Source organism: Peromyscus maniculatus, chromosome 2 (assembly GCF_049852395.1).
Source record: "Peromyscus maniculatus bairdii isolate BWxNUB_F1_BW_parent chromosome 2, HU_Pman_BW_mat_3.1, whole genome shotgun sequence".
NCBI lineage: Eukaryota > Metazoa > Chordata > Mammalia > Rodentia > Cricetidae > Peromyscus > Peromyscus maniculatus.
This window is the reverse complement of record NC_134853.1, coordinates 164,597,811-164,614,021: the sequence shown is the minus strand read 5'-3', so window position 1 is coordinate 164,614,021 and position 16,211 is coordinate 164,597,811. Positions and strand designations below refer to the sequence as shown.

General features: G+C 47.3%; 1 protein-coding gene across 4 annotated transcripts in view; it reads left to right on the top strand.

Moving 5' to 3' along the window:
* Window positions 1–4,133: 4,133 nt before the first annotated feature.
* Vps13d (vacuolar protein sorting 13 homolog D) overlaps window positions 4,134–16,211 on the top strand; it is a 233,810-nt gene continuing 221,732 nt past the window's right edge. For all 4 annotated transcript variants that reach the window (XM_076565634.1, XM_042272539.2, XM_042272538.2 and 1 more), the window contains exons 1-2: window positions 4,134–4,262; window positions 8,808–8,977. In XM_076565634.1, coding sequence (XP_076421749.1) covers window positions 8,881–8,977 — 97 coding nt within the window. In that variant the 5' untranslated portion in view covers window positions 4,134–4,262; window positions 8,808–8,880. The remainder of the gene's footprint in view (window positions 4,263–8,807; window positions 8,978–16,211) is intronic.

Below are 16,211 nucleotides of genomic sequence, written 5' to 3'. Positions count from 1 at the left end.
GCCTGTCTTCTGTGAAGGTTCTGGAAAAGCATCTGAAGACAGAGCAGATAAGTCACTTCCAAGAGCTACGGTCAGAAACACATACAGAGGGGTGGGTGTAGGTGTGTGTGGATGTGCAAGAGGCCTTGAAGAAACACAAAAAAGAGGCAAAGGGCCGAGGGGACTGGGTGGGGGTGGGTGGGACGGCTGAAGTGTTGGTGCCTTAGTGGAGCTGGGAGGCGAGATAGCTCTGGGAGGATGAGGAGAGAGAGCAAGGGTTGGGTAGGATGGCCTCAGAAGCGCAGTACAGCCAGTTGAGTTTTACTTTCAGATGACAGAGGAGCGTGGGAACTGTTCTAGTGTGGCCTGATCTTAGAGTTGGGAAACCAGGCTTGCGTAACTTCATCTGGGAGACTGTTCTGGGAGAAAGGAAGCCGTCCACTGTCTGCTTTGCAGAGGAGGGCCAGGAAGCCTGGCTGGTGGGGCTGGTCAGGCGTGGTGCTTATCTAAGGAGTGGGCTGGGTGCTTGTAGCAAGCTGCTGACTGTGGGAGGCTCCTGATAGCCAGTTCCTTAGAAATGCATAAGAAAGCCAGAGTTTCTCAACCAGTGGGTCATGATAGTATTTACACTGTAATTCATAACAGTAGCAAAATAACAGTTATGAAATAGCAACGAAAATAATTTTATGTCAGGGTTCACTACAACATGAAGAACTGTGTTAATTGTTAACGCATTAGGAAGATTGAGAACCACTGGACTCTAAGCTAAAGATGGCTGTGACCCAATGCCACTACAGAATTGTCCTGAGAACGTGGACTGGCCTCTGCTTTCCAGAGCTCAGAACCTCTCCTCTGAGCCAAGGGCTACACTCTGTCATTTGTCTTTTTCCATGTCCCTGGGTGACAGTGACATCCCTCTCTGGGCTCTCTTTATTTTCACTACAAACTCAGCCCTGGGCTTCTAAGCACAGTAGCTGCCAGGCACAGGATGCACCCGAGCATCAGAAGGAGGTCCATCCTGAGACTGCAAAATAAGTGTCAGTACTAGATGCTGGAGATGGAGGATACGGTTCCTTCTTTAAGCACTTAGACACATTATGCGGTCACATATATACATCCTGGGTCATGTTTCTTTTTTTATGCTGATTACATGTTAAAATTATGTTTTGGATACTTGGAGGTCAATACAAATTTTGACCCGAATTTCATGCTTTTCTTTTCTCTCATTCTGATCTGGCTACTTGACATTTTAAAACCGTCTCTGCTGCTTGAGCTCCTGTCTATTCAACAGCACTGTTCCAGAAGGTTAAAAGCACTCAAGGAGCCAGGCAGAGGTGGTGCAGGCCTTTAATCCCAGCACTCAGGAGGCAGAGGCAGGCGGATCTCTGTGAGTTCAAGGCAAGCCTGGGCTACAGAGTGAGATCCAGGAAAGGTGCAAAGCTACACAGAGAAACCCTGTCTCGAAAAAAAAAGAAAGAAAGAAAGAAAGAAAGGGGTTCCCTGTGTAGCCCTGGCTATCCTGGAACTCTGTAGATCAGGCTGGCCTTGAATTCAGAGATCTGCCTGCCTCTTCCCCTGAAGTGCTGGGATTAAAGGTGTGAGCCATCACTGCCTGGCAAAACCTTTTTTCTTTTTAGTGTTTTATGTGTATGAGTGTTTTGCCTACGTGGATGTATGTGCATCATGTGCATTCCCGGTGTCCTTGGTGGTCAGAAGAGGGCAATCAGGTTCCCCTGGAACTAGAGTTACCAATGGTTGTGGGATGCTGGGAACCAAACCCAGGTTTCCCTGCAAGAGCAGCAGGTGTTCTTGACTCATGAGCCATTTCCCCAGCTCCTGGCTTTGTTTTGTTTGAGACGGGGTCTTGCTATGTTGTCCAACGAGCCTCAAACTCCTGGGCTGGAGTCTCCTCTTGCCTCAGCCTTTGAAGCAGGTGAGACTATGGGCACAGCTACAGTGATGGCTAAAGGTGCTTGTTTATTTATTAGAACATGCTAATCAAGGGCTGGCCCAGTGAGCCCCTCCCTCAGCCCCACAGCTGCATTAAAAAAATGTTCTTCAGATAGAGCCACATCTGTGCTGACCAACCTAGCCTGCATTCCATCTGGAGAGTCGCATCTGGAGAGTCCCAGGTTGTGTTCCCACATCTAAGCTGCTGAGGAGGACCCAGCTTTGAGAGGCTAAGAGGTCCCTGGGAATCCAGGCCTCACTTAGGAGTGAGTCAGCTCATCATCTCACAGTCACCCACATCAGTGCAGCATTATGAGGCTGGATAATTACTATGGTGAACCCGTCGCTACAGCCTTGACATTCAGCTTCCTGCATCTTCTGTGTGAGCCTTAGATGCTGCCCTTGCTCTTTTTGGGATAATGGAAGAGTGAAGTGTTCATTTACCCATTCATTCATTCATTCATTCATTCATTCATTCATTCACTCATTCATTCATTCATTCATTTTGTGTTGGTTACCTTTTCTCATCACTGTAGCCCAATACCCTACCAGCAGCATCATAAGGGGGAAGGGTTAATTTGGGCTCACATTTTGGGGTACAGTTTCATGGTGGAGAAAGCATGTGATAGGGCCAACTTGGTCTATGTCAATAACAAGAAGCAGAGAAAGAGAAATGTTGGTGCTCAGCTCTCTCTTTTTTTTCTTTTTTCTTTAAAAGTTTTAAAAATTATTTACATGCATGTATGTGTGTCGGTTTGTCTGTATATGTAACATGTGAAAAAGTATGCTTAGAGGCCAGAAAATGGTGTTGGATCCTCTGGAACTGGAGTTACAGGCAGTTGTGAGCCAACTGATGGGGTGCTGAGAACTAAACTCTGGTCCTCTGCAGGAGTAGCAGTGATCTTACCCACCGAGCTGTTCTCCGCCGGCTGCTTTTCTCCTTTTTATTCAGTCTGAGAAACTGACTCATCTTTCTCACATTCATCTACTCCTCAGTTAATGCTCTCCGGAAAAGCCCTCACAGACACACCCAGAGGCACGTCTCATTAATGCCCTAGCTGTTCACTAGGCCAATGAGGTAACCCTGGAGAATTCCTTTCTTCCCTTTCCTCTCTTTCCCGCTCCCCCCTCCTCTCCCTCTCTTCCTCCCTTCCTTCCTGGTAGGGTCTCATGTAGTACAGGCTGGTATCAAACTGGCTGTGTAGCTGTGGAGGGCCCTGAATTCCTACCTCCCCTGCTTCCACCTCCCAAGTGCTGGGGTTGCAAGTGTGTGCCGTCACCTGGAGCTCGGACAGTGTGTGCTGAGGTAACAACTGTGAAAAGATGAAGCATCTGTTTTAGAGTAGCTGTCAGGGTTAGGAAAGATAACCAAGGACTAGACAGATACAGATCGTCTCATGTAGCATTAAGTTCTGTGAAGAGCTGGGCACGGTGGTTCACATGGCAATTCCAGCTCTCCAGAGGTGGAGGCAGGAAGGCCAGGAGTTCAAGATGAGTTTTAGCTACATAGGGAGTTTCAGGGCGGCCTGGGCAAACAAATAAACAAATAAGGTCTGTGAAGAAATACAGCAGCTGGAGACATGGTTCTGTGCTCAGGAACAGTTTGGTTTGCAGCACCCACACAACCACCACGTAGCCCAAGCTGGCTTCAAACTATCAATCCTCCTGAGTGTTCGGAAGGAGGAAAATAGTTTTTAGTTAAAACGTTTGCACTTATTTATTTTGTGTGTATGTATGGTCAGGCACACAGAGGCAGAGGACGTCTTGTGGGAATCAATGCTCTCCTTTCACCATGTGGGTGCTAGAAATTGGACTCAGGTGATCTGTCCTGGCTGCAAGTTCCTGTACTGGGTGAGCCATCTTGCCGGTCCAGGAGGTGTATAGTGGGGTGGGTGGTTTAAGCAGAAAAGGCATGGTTTGAATAACAGACTTCGGTGACGGTCAAGGGGTTCCTGTGGGTGGGGTGAGATGGAAGGTGGATGGAAAGCAGGGCGTTTTCGAAGGCACAATACTGTTTGAACTAGGTTCATTTATATCCCTACACGCTCCTGTGACTCAGTTTACCTATCTGTGAAACAGGGCTGATTGAGTTGTTGCACATTAAGCCCCCAACATCCTGGGAGGCGGCCGCAGCCCTGCAGGAGCGGCTGCGGACGCTAGGGGGCGCCCCCATCGACGGCTCGGCGCTCGGCTGGCCAGGCGCAGACACATAGCCTTTCGATTGGTCGGGTCTAGCGCTCCAGCCAGCGCCATTGAGGAGTGGCTGAGAGGAAGCGCCTCGCAGAACCGGGCTAGGGCGGCAGCGACGGCGATAGCTACAGCTACAGCGACAGGTATGGGGGTGGCGGGCAGGGCTGAGGGGCTCACGAGCAGCGCCCACCGCGATCGCCCCGGCTGTGCTTAGACGGCCCGGCTCGGGGTCTGCGGCAGCCGGCCTCTCCCGGAGCCCGGGCGCCCTCGCGGGGACCCCGGAGCCCGAGTGTCGCCGGCACCCCAGGCCCGGGCTCGGGGCACCGGCCCCTGCAGCCCGGCGACACCCCTGGATTGTGGGTGTCACTTCTCCCGAGGCCTGATCCCAACGTGCGAAGTGTCCGTCCCTTCAGCACACCCCCAGCGGGGCGTCATTCCATCCCACAGTGCCTCCATCCCCTCTGGGGTCACCTCTGGGTGGGGACATCAGGCCTGGTCCCTGGGGTCCCTCCCCTTCCCCTCTCCACCTCCAGGTAGGGGACCCTTCGCCTTCCTTACTAACTTAGAGAGCCGTCTTCTCCGGGTTTGGTGGCTCTGTCCCTTGCTGCAGCCAGGCTTGGGGGTTGTGACAGCCGGTGGAGATAGGGGAAGGCAAGGGAAGCTTTGCATTCCTGTGGACCCCTAGCCTGACACCTGCTCGGAGTTGTCCCCTTGAGGCAGAGCTCCTGGGATCCCTCAGCTCTCAGTCCTAGCTGCCTCGCAAAAGGACTCCCCGGGTTCAATTGGCTGCTTCCCCTTCCCGGGTCTGGCTTCCTCTCGGGAGGGGCCTGGCTCAAGGTCATGTCCGGCTGTCTGCCCAGGCTGTGGGCGAGTTCAGATCCTCAGTGTCACCTGCCACACCGATCGGGGAAGCCAGGTGGGGGTTATTGCCGGACAGCTGCCTAGAAGTCCTGATGGACCCGAGCATATAAACACTCTGGGATTCCGGCCAGTCTGGCGGCCCTTCCTGAAACCGGATTCCTTAAGGGAATCCTTGAAGTGGCCTCAAGCCTGGTCTAGATGCGTAGAGCAGCTAATGGATGCTTTCTGGCTTGGGCCCCAATTTACTGAGCAGAGGGACATTTTAGGGCGCTAACCGTCCATGTCTTTGTACCGTGTGTTTTGTATTCTTCCACATAGAGAGTAAAGTACGGTAGGGCCTGAACTTGGGTACAAAATGACAGTAGTGTGCTGAAAAAGTAAAATTATTTTACATTTATTTGGTGTGTGTGTGTGTGGTCAGAGGGACAACCTGTAGGAATCTGTTCTCTCTTTCCACCATGTGGGTTCTGGGGATTACACTCAGGTCTTCAGTCTTGGTAGCAAGTCCCTTCACTCTTTGAGACATCATGCTGGCTTGACACTGGTTTCTCTTTACTGGGAAAACATCTGGAGTTGACACTTCAGGGAGAGTTGACATTTAGGGCTGAAATTAATGGCAATAACAAAAATGAAGCGTACTCCAGCCTTGGCTGGGTGCCCAGGACTGTCGGAGGCTCACATAGTAAAACAGGCTAGTCAGTTTCACTCTGTGTTTTAATAGATTTACGTTTTTAAAATGACAATGGAGAAATGTCTCTTTTACTTACACCGTGAAGCATTTTTGATTAAAAATATAAACTTGCTTTTGTGATCTCTTTAAACAAATACTGAAGAGTCTCCCCCAGTTTCTTAGTTTTATGTCTGGAGCATTAAAAAAAATCTTTTGGAAGAACTAAGGCAAGTATTCTGCAGAATGTTTTAATAATACTATTATCTAGACAGGGTCTCACTATGTGCCCTGGCTGGCCTGGAACTCCTTATGTAGATATAGACCAGATTGACTTTAAAACTCAAAACTCCTTCTGCCTCCCTGTGCTGGGAATAAAATTGTGTACCACCACCCTGAATAGTTAATTGATTTTTAACTGTCCCTGATAACAAATAAATCTTGCATGGAAGTGCTAGATATTACTGACAAGTAAGTCAGTCTTCCCTGGAGACTGGGTTAACTCTTAAGGGCTTTTGCTCTGGGTCTTCTTTGTGTTGATAGCCTTTTCCTTGGGGTGAGTGTATCTTCTGGCACTAAGATAAATCACTACTCATCAGGCAAAGTCCTTGGAAAGGATCCTGAAAATAGTCTGGTTCCAAGTGGGACACATGCCACAGGAAATCTGGAATGTCTGGTGTGGTGGCTGGTGATGAACGTGAATGGCCTAGAGCAAGATTTACAGCTCACAGTTCTAATTGGAATCCATTGACCCAGTCATCTGAGAACCCACTTAAACTTTTGTTTTTGTTTGTTTGTTTTGAGCTGTTCTGGAACTCTGTGTTGACCACGCTGGCCTCATATTCATAGAGATCCACCTGCCTCCGCCTCCCAGTCAGATTAAAGTCGTGTGCCAACATTCTTGACTCCCACTTAAACCTCTTTTGTTTGTTTGTTTCAGTCTCTCTCATGTTAACCTTTTTTTTAAAATCTGTTTATTTATTGTGTGTATATGCATTTGAGTCTGTGTGTGGGTGTGCCCCATACCACAGCTTGCATGTGGAGGTCAAAGGACAACTTTCTGGACCAGTTCTCTCCTTCCTGTGGGTCCTGGGGATGGAACTCAGGCCCTCTTCTGCAGCAGGTGCCTTTACCCTCTGAGCTATTTGGATGGCCCTCATGTTAACCTTTTTTTTTTTTTTTTAAACATAATAGTAAAAATCATCTCTATAACCTTAGGCAAAAACTTTTTAAAAATTTTTTTTTATATTATAAGTGTTTTGTCTGTATGAATGTCTGTGCACCACGTGGGTGCCTGGTGCCCATGGAGGACCAAAGAGGGCATTAGATACCCTGGAACTGGAGCTACAGATGGTTGTGAGCCACCATGTGGGTGCTGAGAATTGGTTGAACCTAGTTCTCTGGAAGAACAGCCAGTGCTCTTAACCAATGAACTCCAGCCCCCCAAGCAAAACCTTTTACAAATATTTGCTAAAGTATCATAGTTATGCCGGTGGTGGTGGCGGCGGCGGCGGCGGCGGCGGCGGCGGCGGCGGCGGCGGCGGCGGCGGCGGCGGCACACACCTTTAATCTCAGCACTGGGAGGCAGAGGCAGGTGGATCGCTGTGAGTTCAAGGGCAGCCTGGTCTCCAGAGTGAGTTCCATGAAAGTTGCAAAGCTATACAGAGAAACTCTGTCTCAAAAAACAAAAACAAAAACAAGGTATCATAGTTATATTTACACCAGATGAAATGAAAACTGACTTTAAGTGTCAATCAATATTTTGATAAGCTTTAGAGTGCTTATTAAGTATGTGTTTAAAAGAATAATTATTATTATTTTTTTATAATACTGGTAAGCACAATATTATACCACTTATTATGACAAGCAATTGTGAATCTAAATACAGAACCCATAACCAGAGAATTTCTGGTGTTTGGCTAAGATACTTCATTAGGTCAACATTATTGGATGTTTAATGGTAGGGCTGGAGATGTAGCTCAGTTGGTAGGGTGCTTGCCTAGCATGCTTGAAGCCCTAGGATCAATTCTCAGCACCACATAAACCAGATGTGGTAGTGCGCACTTGTAATCCCAGCACCTCCAGAGTCAGAAGTTCAAGGCTATATCCTCAGCTATATGGTGAGTTCAAGGCCAGCCTTTGATATATGAGACCCTGGTCTGGGGAAAAAAAAATAGCGATAAAGCACTGCCTTTTCCTCCCATTTAGATGATTTTATGAATGAGCCTAATGAATAAATTTGCAAATTTTAATTAGGACACCTTAACTAGTGTTGTAGAGTGTGAATTTCATCCACATAGCTTCTTGGACATTTTTGTTTTGATCTAGGTTCCTGCTTCTTAGCATTTGGGCTGGATGAGTCTTTGCTCTGTGCGGTTGTCGTGGGCATTGTAAGATGTCTGGCAGTTTCCATAGTCCCTCCTCACAAGATAGCCACAGCAGCATCTGAAGTAAAAATAATCAAAAATGTCTCCACAGAGCTGGAGAGATGCTTGTGGGGGAGTTAAGAACACTAGCTCTTGCAGAGGATTTGGGATTAGTTCTCAGCACCCATATGAAGGCTCATAGCCTTCTGTAACTCCAGTTCCAGGGGGACCTTACGCCCTCTTTTGGCCCCCACAGGCTCCTGCATGCATATGGTGCACATACATACACAAAGAATAAAAAAAAAAAAAAGGAATGTCTTCAGATGTTGCCAGATTGGTCCTGTGAAAAACCCTGACTAGGGCAATCTGATCCCAAGTCTAGTCCCCAAAGGAAGTATTTCAGAGAACAGTTAATTAAAAAGGCACAGTCAAACTGCAGTGATTTTCAGTAAGTTTCTGAGTGACCTTCCCTGTAGCTGAAGAAGACCAGTGTGGTGCTGGTCTTGCATTCTCCCTCATCTCTGTAAGCCTGCCCCTTGCATTCTTCCACCTGCAGGCTGGCAGAGCAGGAAGTCAACAGTAGAAATACATCCAGGTTCTGTTTTGTTGTTGTTGTTGTTGTTTTTGAGACAGGGACTCATTATTTATCCCTGGCTGGCTTGGAAGTCTAGACCAGGCTGGCCTTGAACTCACAGAGATCTGTCTGCCTCGCCTATGGAGTGCTGAGCTTAAAGGTATGTGCCACCACACCCAGCCATGCTATTGTTAATTTCCCTTTTTTTTTTCTTTTATAGATTCTGTGACCATGAGAGAGAGAAATAAAGACTGATCCATGATTTCTAAGCACCTTTTCCAGAGGAAATAGTCATGTTGGAAGGTCTTGTGGCCTGGGTTCTTAATACCTATTTGGGGAAATATGTCAATAACCTGAACACTGACCAGCTTTCAGTTGCACTTCTCAAAGGTAAGCACACTCATTTCTCTTCAGTAAGGTATGGTCTGTCTGTCTGTCTGCCTGTCTGCCTCCCCTCCCCCTCCCCTCCCCTCCCCTCCCCTCCCCCTCCCCTCCCCCTCCCCTCCCCTCCCCTTCCCTCCCTCCCTTCCTTTCCTAACTAATTAATTAAATTAAAATTTACATCATTTGTTTATGTGTGGGAAGGTAATGCAGGTGTCATGGTGCCCGTGTGGAGGTCAGAGGACAACTTGTGCAAGTTGGTTCTTCTACCATGTGGGTTCTGGGGGTGAGTGTCAAACTCACATTAACAGCCTTCCTGGCACCTGCCCCTACCCACTGAGTCACCTCACCTGCCATAGTTTACCTGTGGCTTTGTGTGTGTGTGTGTGTGTGTGTGTGTGTGTGTGTGTGTGTGTGGGGTAATACCCATGTTTGTGCACAAGTGAGAGCTCAGGGGTGTGTTCAGAGGCCAGAAGCCAACTTGGGGAGTCTTTCTCTGACACTTTCCATCTAATTTTTTGAGGCAGGGTCTCACTGTATAATCTTGGCTGTCTAGCTAGGAACTGAGCATAAAGATAAGCTGGTTTTGAACTCAGAGATCTGTCTGCCTCTGCCTCTTGAATGCTAAGATTAAAGGTGTGTGCAACTATGCCCAGCTAATTTTTTTTTTTAAAAGCAAAACAAGACATATTGCTGGTGACTGCTTTACCCCAGTTAGGTTTTAGCTTTATGGGGTTTTATGTAGGCAGGTGCTATGTCATGATAGTGGCATTGACTTTGGCTTCAAATGCAGTTACTTATTAGCTAGATAATACTGACATTTTTTTTAGTTTGTTTTTTTTGAGACAGGGTTTCTCTGTATAGTTTTGGAGCCTGTCCTGGATCTCGCTCTGTAGACCAGGCTGGCCTCAAACTCACAGAGATCCACCTGCCTCTGCCTCCCGAGTGCTGGGATTAAAGTGTGTGTGCCACTGCTGCCCGGCCAACAGTGTTGAAATTTTGAGTCACATCTTCTTTAGCAAAAGAGGGCGCTATTCCTCCCATGGTTGCTGTAAGGATTACATGGAAACACTCCTAACATAGACACAACATAGCCATCTACTACAATTTTTATTAAAGTATTTTACTTCGAGGTCTTTGAGGGAATTTTTGAGAACTTGTTTTACTTAGTAGTTTCTTCTTTTAAGTTGGCTTTGGTTCTAGGAATTGAACGCGGACCTGTGGATGCTAGGCTGGTGTCCTGCCACTGAGCTGTAGCCCCAGCCTGTTCTCTTGCTTAGAAGTAAAGTACTCCAGGTTTGGGGCATGGTAGCCTTTGCTGGCCTGCACTTGGTGTGCTCAGTTCTGTGATTTGATGTGGGAATTGGAAAACGGCAACTTTCCTCTTTTCCTTTTTTAAAAATTTAAATTCCCTTGCCCAGCTCAATGTGGAAATGTTTAATATGTGTAGAAAAGGAATATGAAATTTGAACTAGGCATGGTACACACCTTTAATCCCAGTACTTGAGAGACACAGGCAGGTAGATTTCTATGAGTTTGAGGACAGCCTGGTCTACATAGTGAGTTCCAGGCCAGCCTGTTCTACATATGGAGTTCTAAGCCAGCCAGGGATACAAAGTAAGACTCTGCCTCAAGAAGAAGATAGTTTGGCTTCCAGCATGCAAAGTCAAAGCTTGTGGAGAGGAAGGAGGCCCAGTGTTCTGGGAATAGGGTTTGCCCAGGCCCAGGCTGGAGGGGATAGCAGTGACTCCTGGGTTTGACACTCTTGAGAGCAGGACCAGAGCTGTGTTCCAGGAGGTTCCCACCCCTAGGCTCCTCAGGATTGGGTGAGGTGGCTGTGGGAGCTAGTGTGCTTTAGTTGTCCTGTACACCCTTCTTCCTTTAGTAATGGTCCAGATGTTGCTAGCAATCCACGGAGTCTGCTTAAAGGACCAAGGAATTTATTAGAGAGGGAAAACAGAAAATACAGAACATACAGAAAAGACAGAGCAGAGGAGTTATTGCAGGGTCCTGGAGGGCTGAGGCACAGGCTCACGCTGTTCTTTAGCCTGGTCTGTCTCCAGCATCCAAAACAATGAGGGAACAACCACGTGCATCCCAGGTCTTAAGGGTCCTGAGTGGCCACGCCCCTGCCTCACTAGGGGCAGTGCTTCAAGGTCATGGCTAAACAGCTACCCACTAAACTTTAGAGACAGAAATGTAATCTCCTCTGTCCTGCTTTCCCTTCTGTTCTTTTTTTTTTTTTTTGGTTTTTTGAGATGGGGTTTCTCTGTGTAGCTTTGCATCTTTCCTAGAACTCACTTGGTAGCCAGGCTGGCCTCAAACTCACAGAGATCCGTCTGGCTCTGCCTCCTGAGTGCTAGGATTAAAGGCGTGCACCACCACCGCCCGGCTCCCTTCTGTTCTTTTAAGGAAGCTAGTGGGAAGCAAAAGTGATGAGTATTACTGATGTGCCCGGGTACCTCAACGCTGCAGGTAACAGGCCTAGAGAGCATTGCAGACTCAACTTCACTGGTTAAGAGCTGTTGTCTCCAGAGTGAGGTGGTGACATATTGTTTGCTGACAAAGATGAACTGATGGAGCTTTAAGGCATGGGATGTATCTCTAGATTTACTAATGACAGATTTCTAATCTCAGCACTTCTAGGCAGAATATATATATATTTTAATTTAAGTGCCAGGTGTGGTTATGTGTCCTTTTAATCATAGTACTTTGGAGGCAGAGGCAGGTGAAACTCCGTGAGTTCAAGGCCAGCCTGGTCTATATGTGGGACCCTGACTTAAAAAAAGGAGGGAAGGAGACTGGAGAGATGGCTCAGTGGTTAAGAACATTGGCTGCTTTTCCAAAGGACCTGGATTCAATTCCCAGCATCCACATGGCAGCTCATAACTGTCTGTAACTCAAATTCCAGTGGATTTGACTCCCTCACACAGACAGACATGCAGGCCAAATACCAACACACATAGAAATTAAATAAATGAAAAAAGATTAAAGTTGCATTTATAACTTTTGTATGTTTGTGGGCACACATGCCATAGTATGTGTGGGGAGGTCAGAGGACAACCTTTGGGAGTTGGCTCTCTTTCCACCGTGTATGTTCAAAGGCTCATATTCAAGCTGGGCAGGAAGCACCTTCACCCTCTGAGTCATCACCCTGGCCCTTCCTGGTATTTTTTAGTCTGTAGCCCTGGCTGAGCCTGACACTTACTATGAAGTCTCTGCCAACTTCAAACTGGAGTTGATCCTCCTGCCTCTGCCTCCCAAGTGTTGGGATTATAGATATGTGCCACCACACACAGCTTAGACAGAATACATCTTTTATTAATTAATTAATTACTTTTTAAAATTTATTTTACATCCCGATCAGTTTCCTTTTCCTCCTGTCCTCCTGTTCCTTACCCCTGCCTCCCCGCTACCCACTCCCCCATTGCTCCTCCTCTGTCTCCGTTCAGCAGAACATGTCTTGTAATATCTGCATGCATCATTTTGTTGCTTTAGGGTAACCTTTCTTACACCCTCTTTAAGGACTGTTCTCTCTGGCTTTTAACTATATGGGATGAAGCTGGCTGGAGTGGGGCATCTTCCAGTCCTAGCAGTGGAGAGGCAGGGGGAGGCAGATAGCTGCTCTGCATAGTGAATTTCAGGACACTAGGGCTATCTATGTAGACAGACCTTGAATTAAACAAACAAACAAACAAACAAACAAACAAACAAACAAACAAACAAAAGATCATGGGATGAAACCGTGAGGAATGTTTTTCTTTCATAATTGGTGTTAGTTATGAAAGAACGTGCCCCCTTTACTAAGAATCCACAGCACACCGCAGCATGTGGAGAATCATTGTGAACTGAGGCACTGGTAACAAGAGGAGCTGACAGGGTGTGTTGGTCTTGACGTAGTTGAATAGGGATTGAAGGCACAGGGTGCTAGACGGTCATGAGACTGTTAATTCTGATCTAGTAGTGAATATTTGCTGTTGTAAATGTATGGGGAGACACAAAGGAGACAGTGCTCTGGTGTCTGGACTGATAGTGGGGTCTTGTGGCTGGACTGCCTGGAAGGTGCAAAAGGGGGAAAAAAAGGAAAAAAAAAGACTTTTTTGTTTTGTTTTTTGTTTTTTTTGAGACAGGGTTCCTCTGTGTAGCTTTTGGAGCCTATCCTGGAACTCACTCTGTAGCCCAGGCTGGCCTCGAACTCACAGAGATCCGCCTGCCTCTGCCTCCCTAGTGCTGGGATTAAAGGCGTGTGCTCTAGGCTTGGGACTGATACCAAAGGATGCGGCAGGAAAAGCACCCAAGAGTCAGGCTTTCATCACTTACAAGCTGCATGTGATGTGAGTGGCCACTAAAGGCCTTTTCCACCCTCTTTCCACCCCAGGGCAGACAGACCTACGACCTCTAGTGCTACCACGTAACCAGCTCTGAGGTTTCTGAGCAAACTGATTGTCTGCTAAGCCTCATTTTCTCATCTTAAAGTTGAGAAACTGATATTCACGTTGAGTAACCTTAGTCTGGAATGTTTTGAAACTTAGAGCACTTTAGTATTGACAGAGCTCAAAAAGCCTTTGATGTTGGAGCACAGTGGTTGCATTTTGAATTTTTTTTTTCTTTCGAGACAGGTTTCACTGTGTAGTCCTGGAACTCACTATGTAGATCAGTGTGGCCTTGAACTCACAGAGATCTGCTTGCCTCTGCCTCTCGAGTGCTGGATTAAAGGCATGCACCACCACTGCCCAGCTTTTAATTTTTTTTCATTGAATTTTGAATATTTTTAAAATTTAGTTTTCCTTCTTCACTCTCCTCCCTTCCTCCCCCTCCCCCCTTTCTTTCCATTATATTAATTAATTGGTTGATTGGGGTGGGGTGTGCCCCATATGAAGTAGGTGGATGTCAGAAGATAACTTGTGAGAGTCAGTTCTCTCCTTCCATAGTGTGATCCTAGGGATCAAACTCGGTTGTTAGTCCTGGTGGCAGTCGGCTTTACCCTCTCTAGCCATCTCTAACCTCTGGATTCTTTAAATAGCCCAGCCGGCCTCAAACTTGCTGTGTGGCTGAGGATGACTTTGACTTTCTGATCTCCTCCCCTCACATCCCAAGTACTGGGCTTACAGGTGTACACACTTCCAGTCTGCAGTCCTGGGATGGACCCACTGGCTCCAAGCATGAGAGAGAAAGTATTCTACCTATGGGACTACAACCTCGGCCTTGAACTTTTTATTTTTGTTTGGGAATGCTCAACCAGTAAAATCTATGTAAATAATTTAAAATCTGAAAATCCCCCAAACCTGAAATATGTGAAATCCCAAGCATCCCATAGAGGGGATAACTCAACTTGTAATATTTCTTTGCCTTGTTATGAAGATTGAGTGAGATAATACATGGGCTGGAGAGATGGCTCAGCAGTTAAGAGCACTGGTTGCTCTTCCAAAGGACCCAGGTTCAATTCCCTGTACCCACTTGGTAGCTCACAACTGTCTGTCTCAGTTTTAGGGGATATGGTGCCCTCTTCAGGCTCTACATGCACCAGGCACAGAAGTGGCACAGAGACAGACGTCCATACAAAACGTCCATACACATACAATAAAATTACAGATTAGAGTGTGTTGTCTTAGTTACTGTTCTGTCTCTCTGAGGAGACACGAAACCAAGGCAACTAATAGAAGAAGGCATTTAATTGAGGGCTTGGGAAGCATGGGAGCAGGCCAGTAGGCATCATGCAGTAACTGGAGCTGAGAGCTCACATCTGATCTGCAAGTTGCAGACAGAGAGACTGGGCCAGGCATGGGCTTTTGAAACCTCAAAGCCCACCCCTGTGACACACCTTCTCCAACAAGGCCATACCTCCTAATCTTTCCTAAACAGTCCACCACCTAGGGAACCAGATTTTCAAATATAAGAGCCTATGGAGGCCATTTTTATTTAAACCACCACATGTATTAAATATTTAAAAAATACTTCTTTTATCTGTTTGAGATTATAATTATACCCTTTCCGCCTGAAGAGGGCACCAGATCTCATTACAGATGGTTGTGAGCCACCATGTGGTTGCTGGGAATTGAACTCAGGACCTCTGGAAGAGCAGCCAGTGCTCTTAACCTCTGAGCCATCTCCCCAGCTCCCCCTTTCCTTCTTCTAAACCCTCCCATGTATCCCTTTTTGTTCTCTTCCAAATTCTTGGTAAATCTATATTTTTTAATGAGATAATAAAGGGGCTGTGGTTATAGCTTGGTGGTAGAACACTTACTTTGCCCGAGTGGGTGGGAGATTAGGAGGGCCTGAGTTTGAGGCTCACTGTTTGGGGAAAAGAGGGATAACGAAGAAGTATTTGGCACACAGTAAGATCTAAGTGGTGGGTGCTGTCACTGTCACTGTCCCCCTCAGCCGGTAAAGTCCCTGTCCTCAGAGCCACTAACCTGTTGGGGAGGCAAACTACACAGCAACACAAGGCAGCCATCGCCAAATGGTTGCACTTCAGCTAGAGGCAGTAGCCGGATGTGAGGGCTGGCTCCTGCCATCCCAGCACTCAAGAGGATGAGGCAGCAGGATTGCTGTGAGTTGGAGGCAAGTCTGGGGTACATAATAAGTTCCAGGCTAGTCTGGGTGACACTGTGAAAAATCTGTGTTTAATTACAAAAAAGTTACATTATGCACTTTTTTGGGTCCATAGGAGAGGAGCATTTTGTTTTGTCTGTCGGTCTGGGGAAAGCTCCTCTGGGTGGCTTTTGAGTGAACAGAAAAGGGTCTCAGTGGGTTGCACAGGAGGGGTCGCCACACTCCAGGTGGGTGAGTCCGAGGAGCAGAGGCCTGGAGCTTGTAGGCCCAGGGGAGTCAGAAAGTCAGACTGTTGTGCAAGGACTCTGCCCTTCAACGCCCCGCTGCTTTTGAGCCCCAGTCAGCCTGGCCTTTAAATAACCTGGAGCAGAAGGAGGAGAACCTGTAGTCAACAGAGATGGCTCGGAAATGCCTGATGCCTGAGTTCACTCCAGTGTTAGTGAATAGATCTTTGGCCAGTGTGAGGTGAGCAATTTTGGGGTGAGCCATCCATGAATAAGCCTGAAAATTGTTTGCCTGGAATCAATGAGTGGCATGCTGGCTTCGAAAATGCCTACCTCCTTCAGGTGCTTTGCTGCCTGAGTCTCAGGCAGTCCTTCCCAGCAGGGCAGGACCCTTCCCAGCAGGGCAGGACCCTTCCCAGCAGGGCAGGCCGGGCAGACCGTGGGCACACATGAGTGAGTGAGTGAGT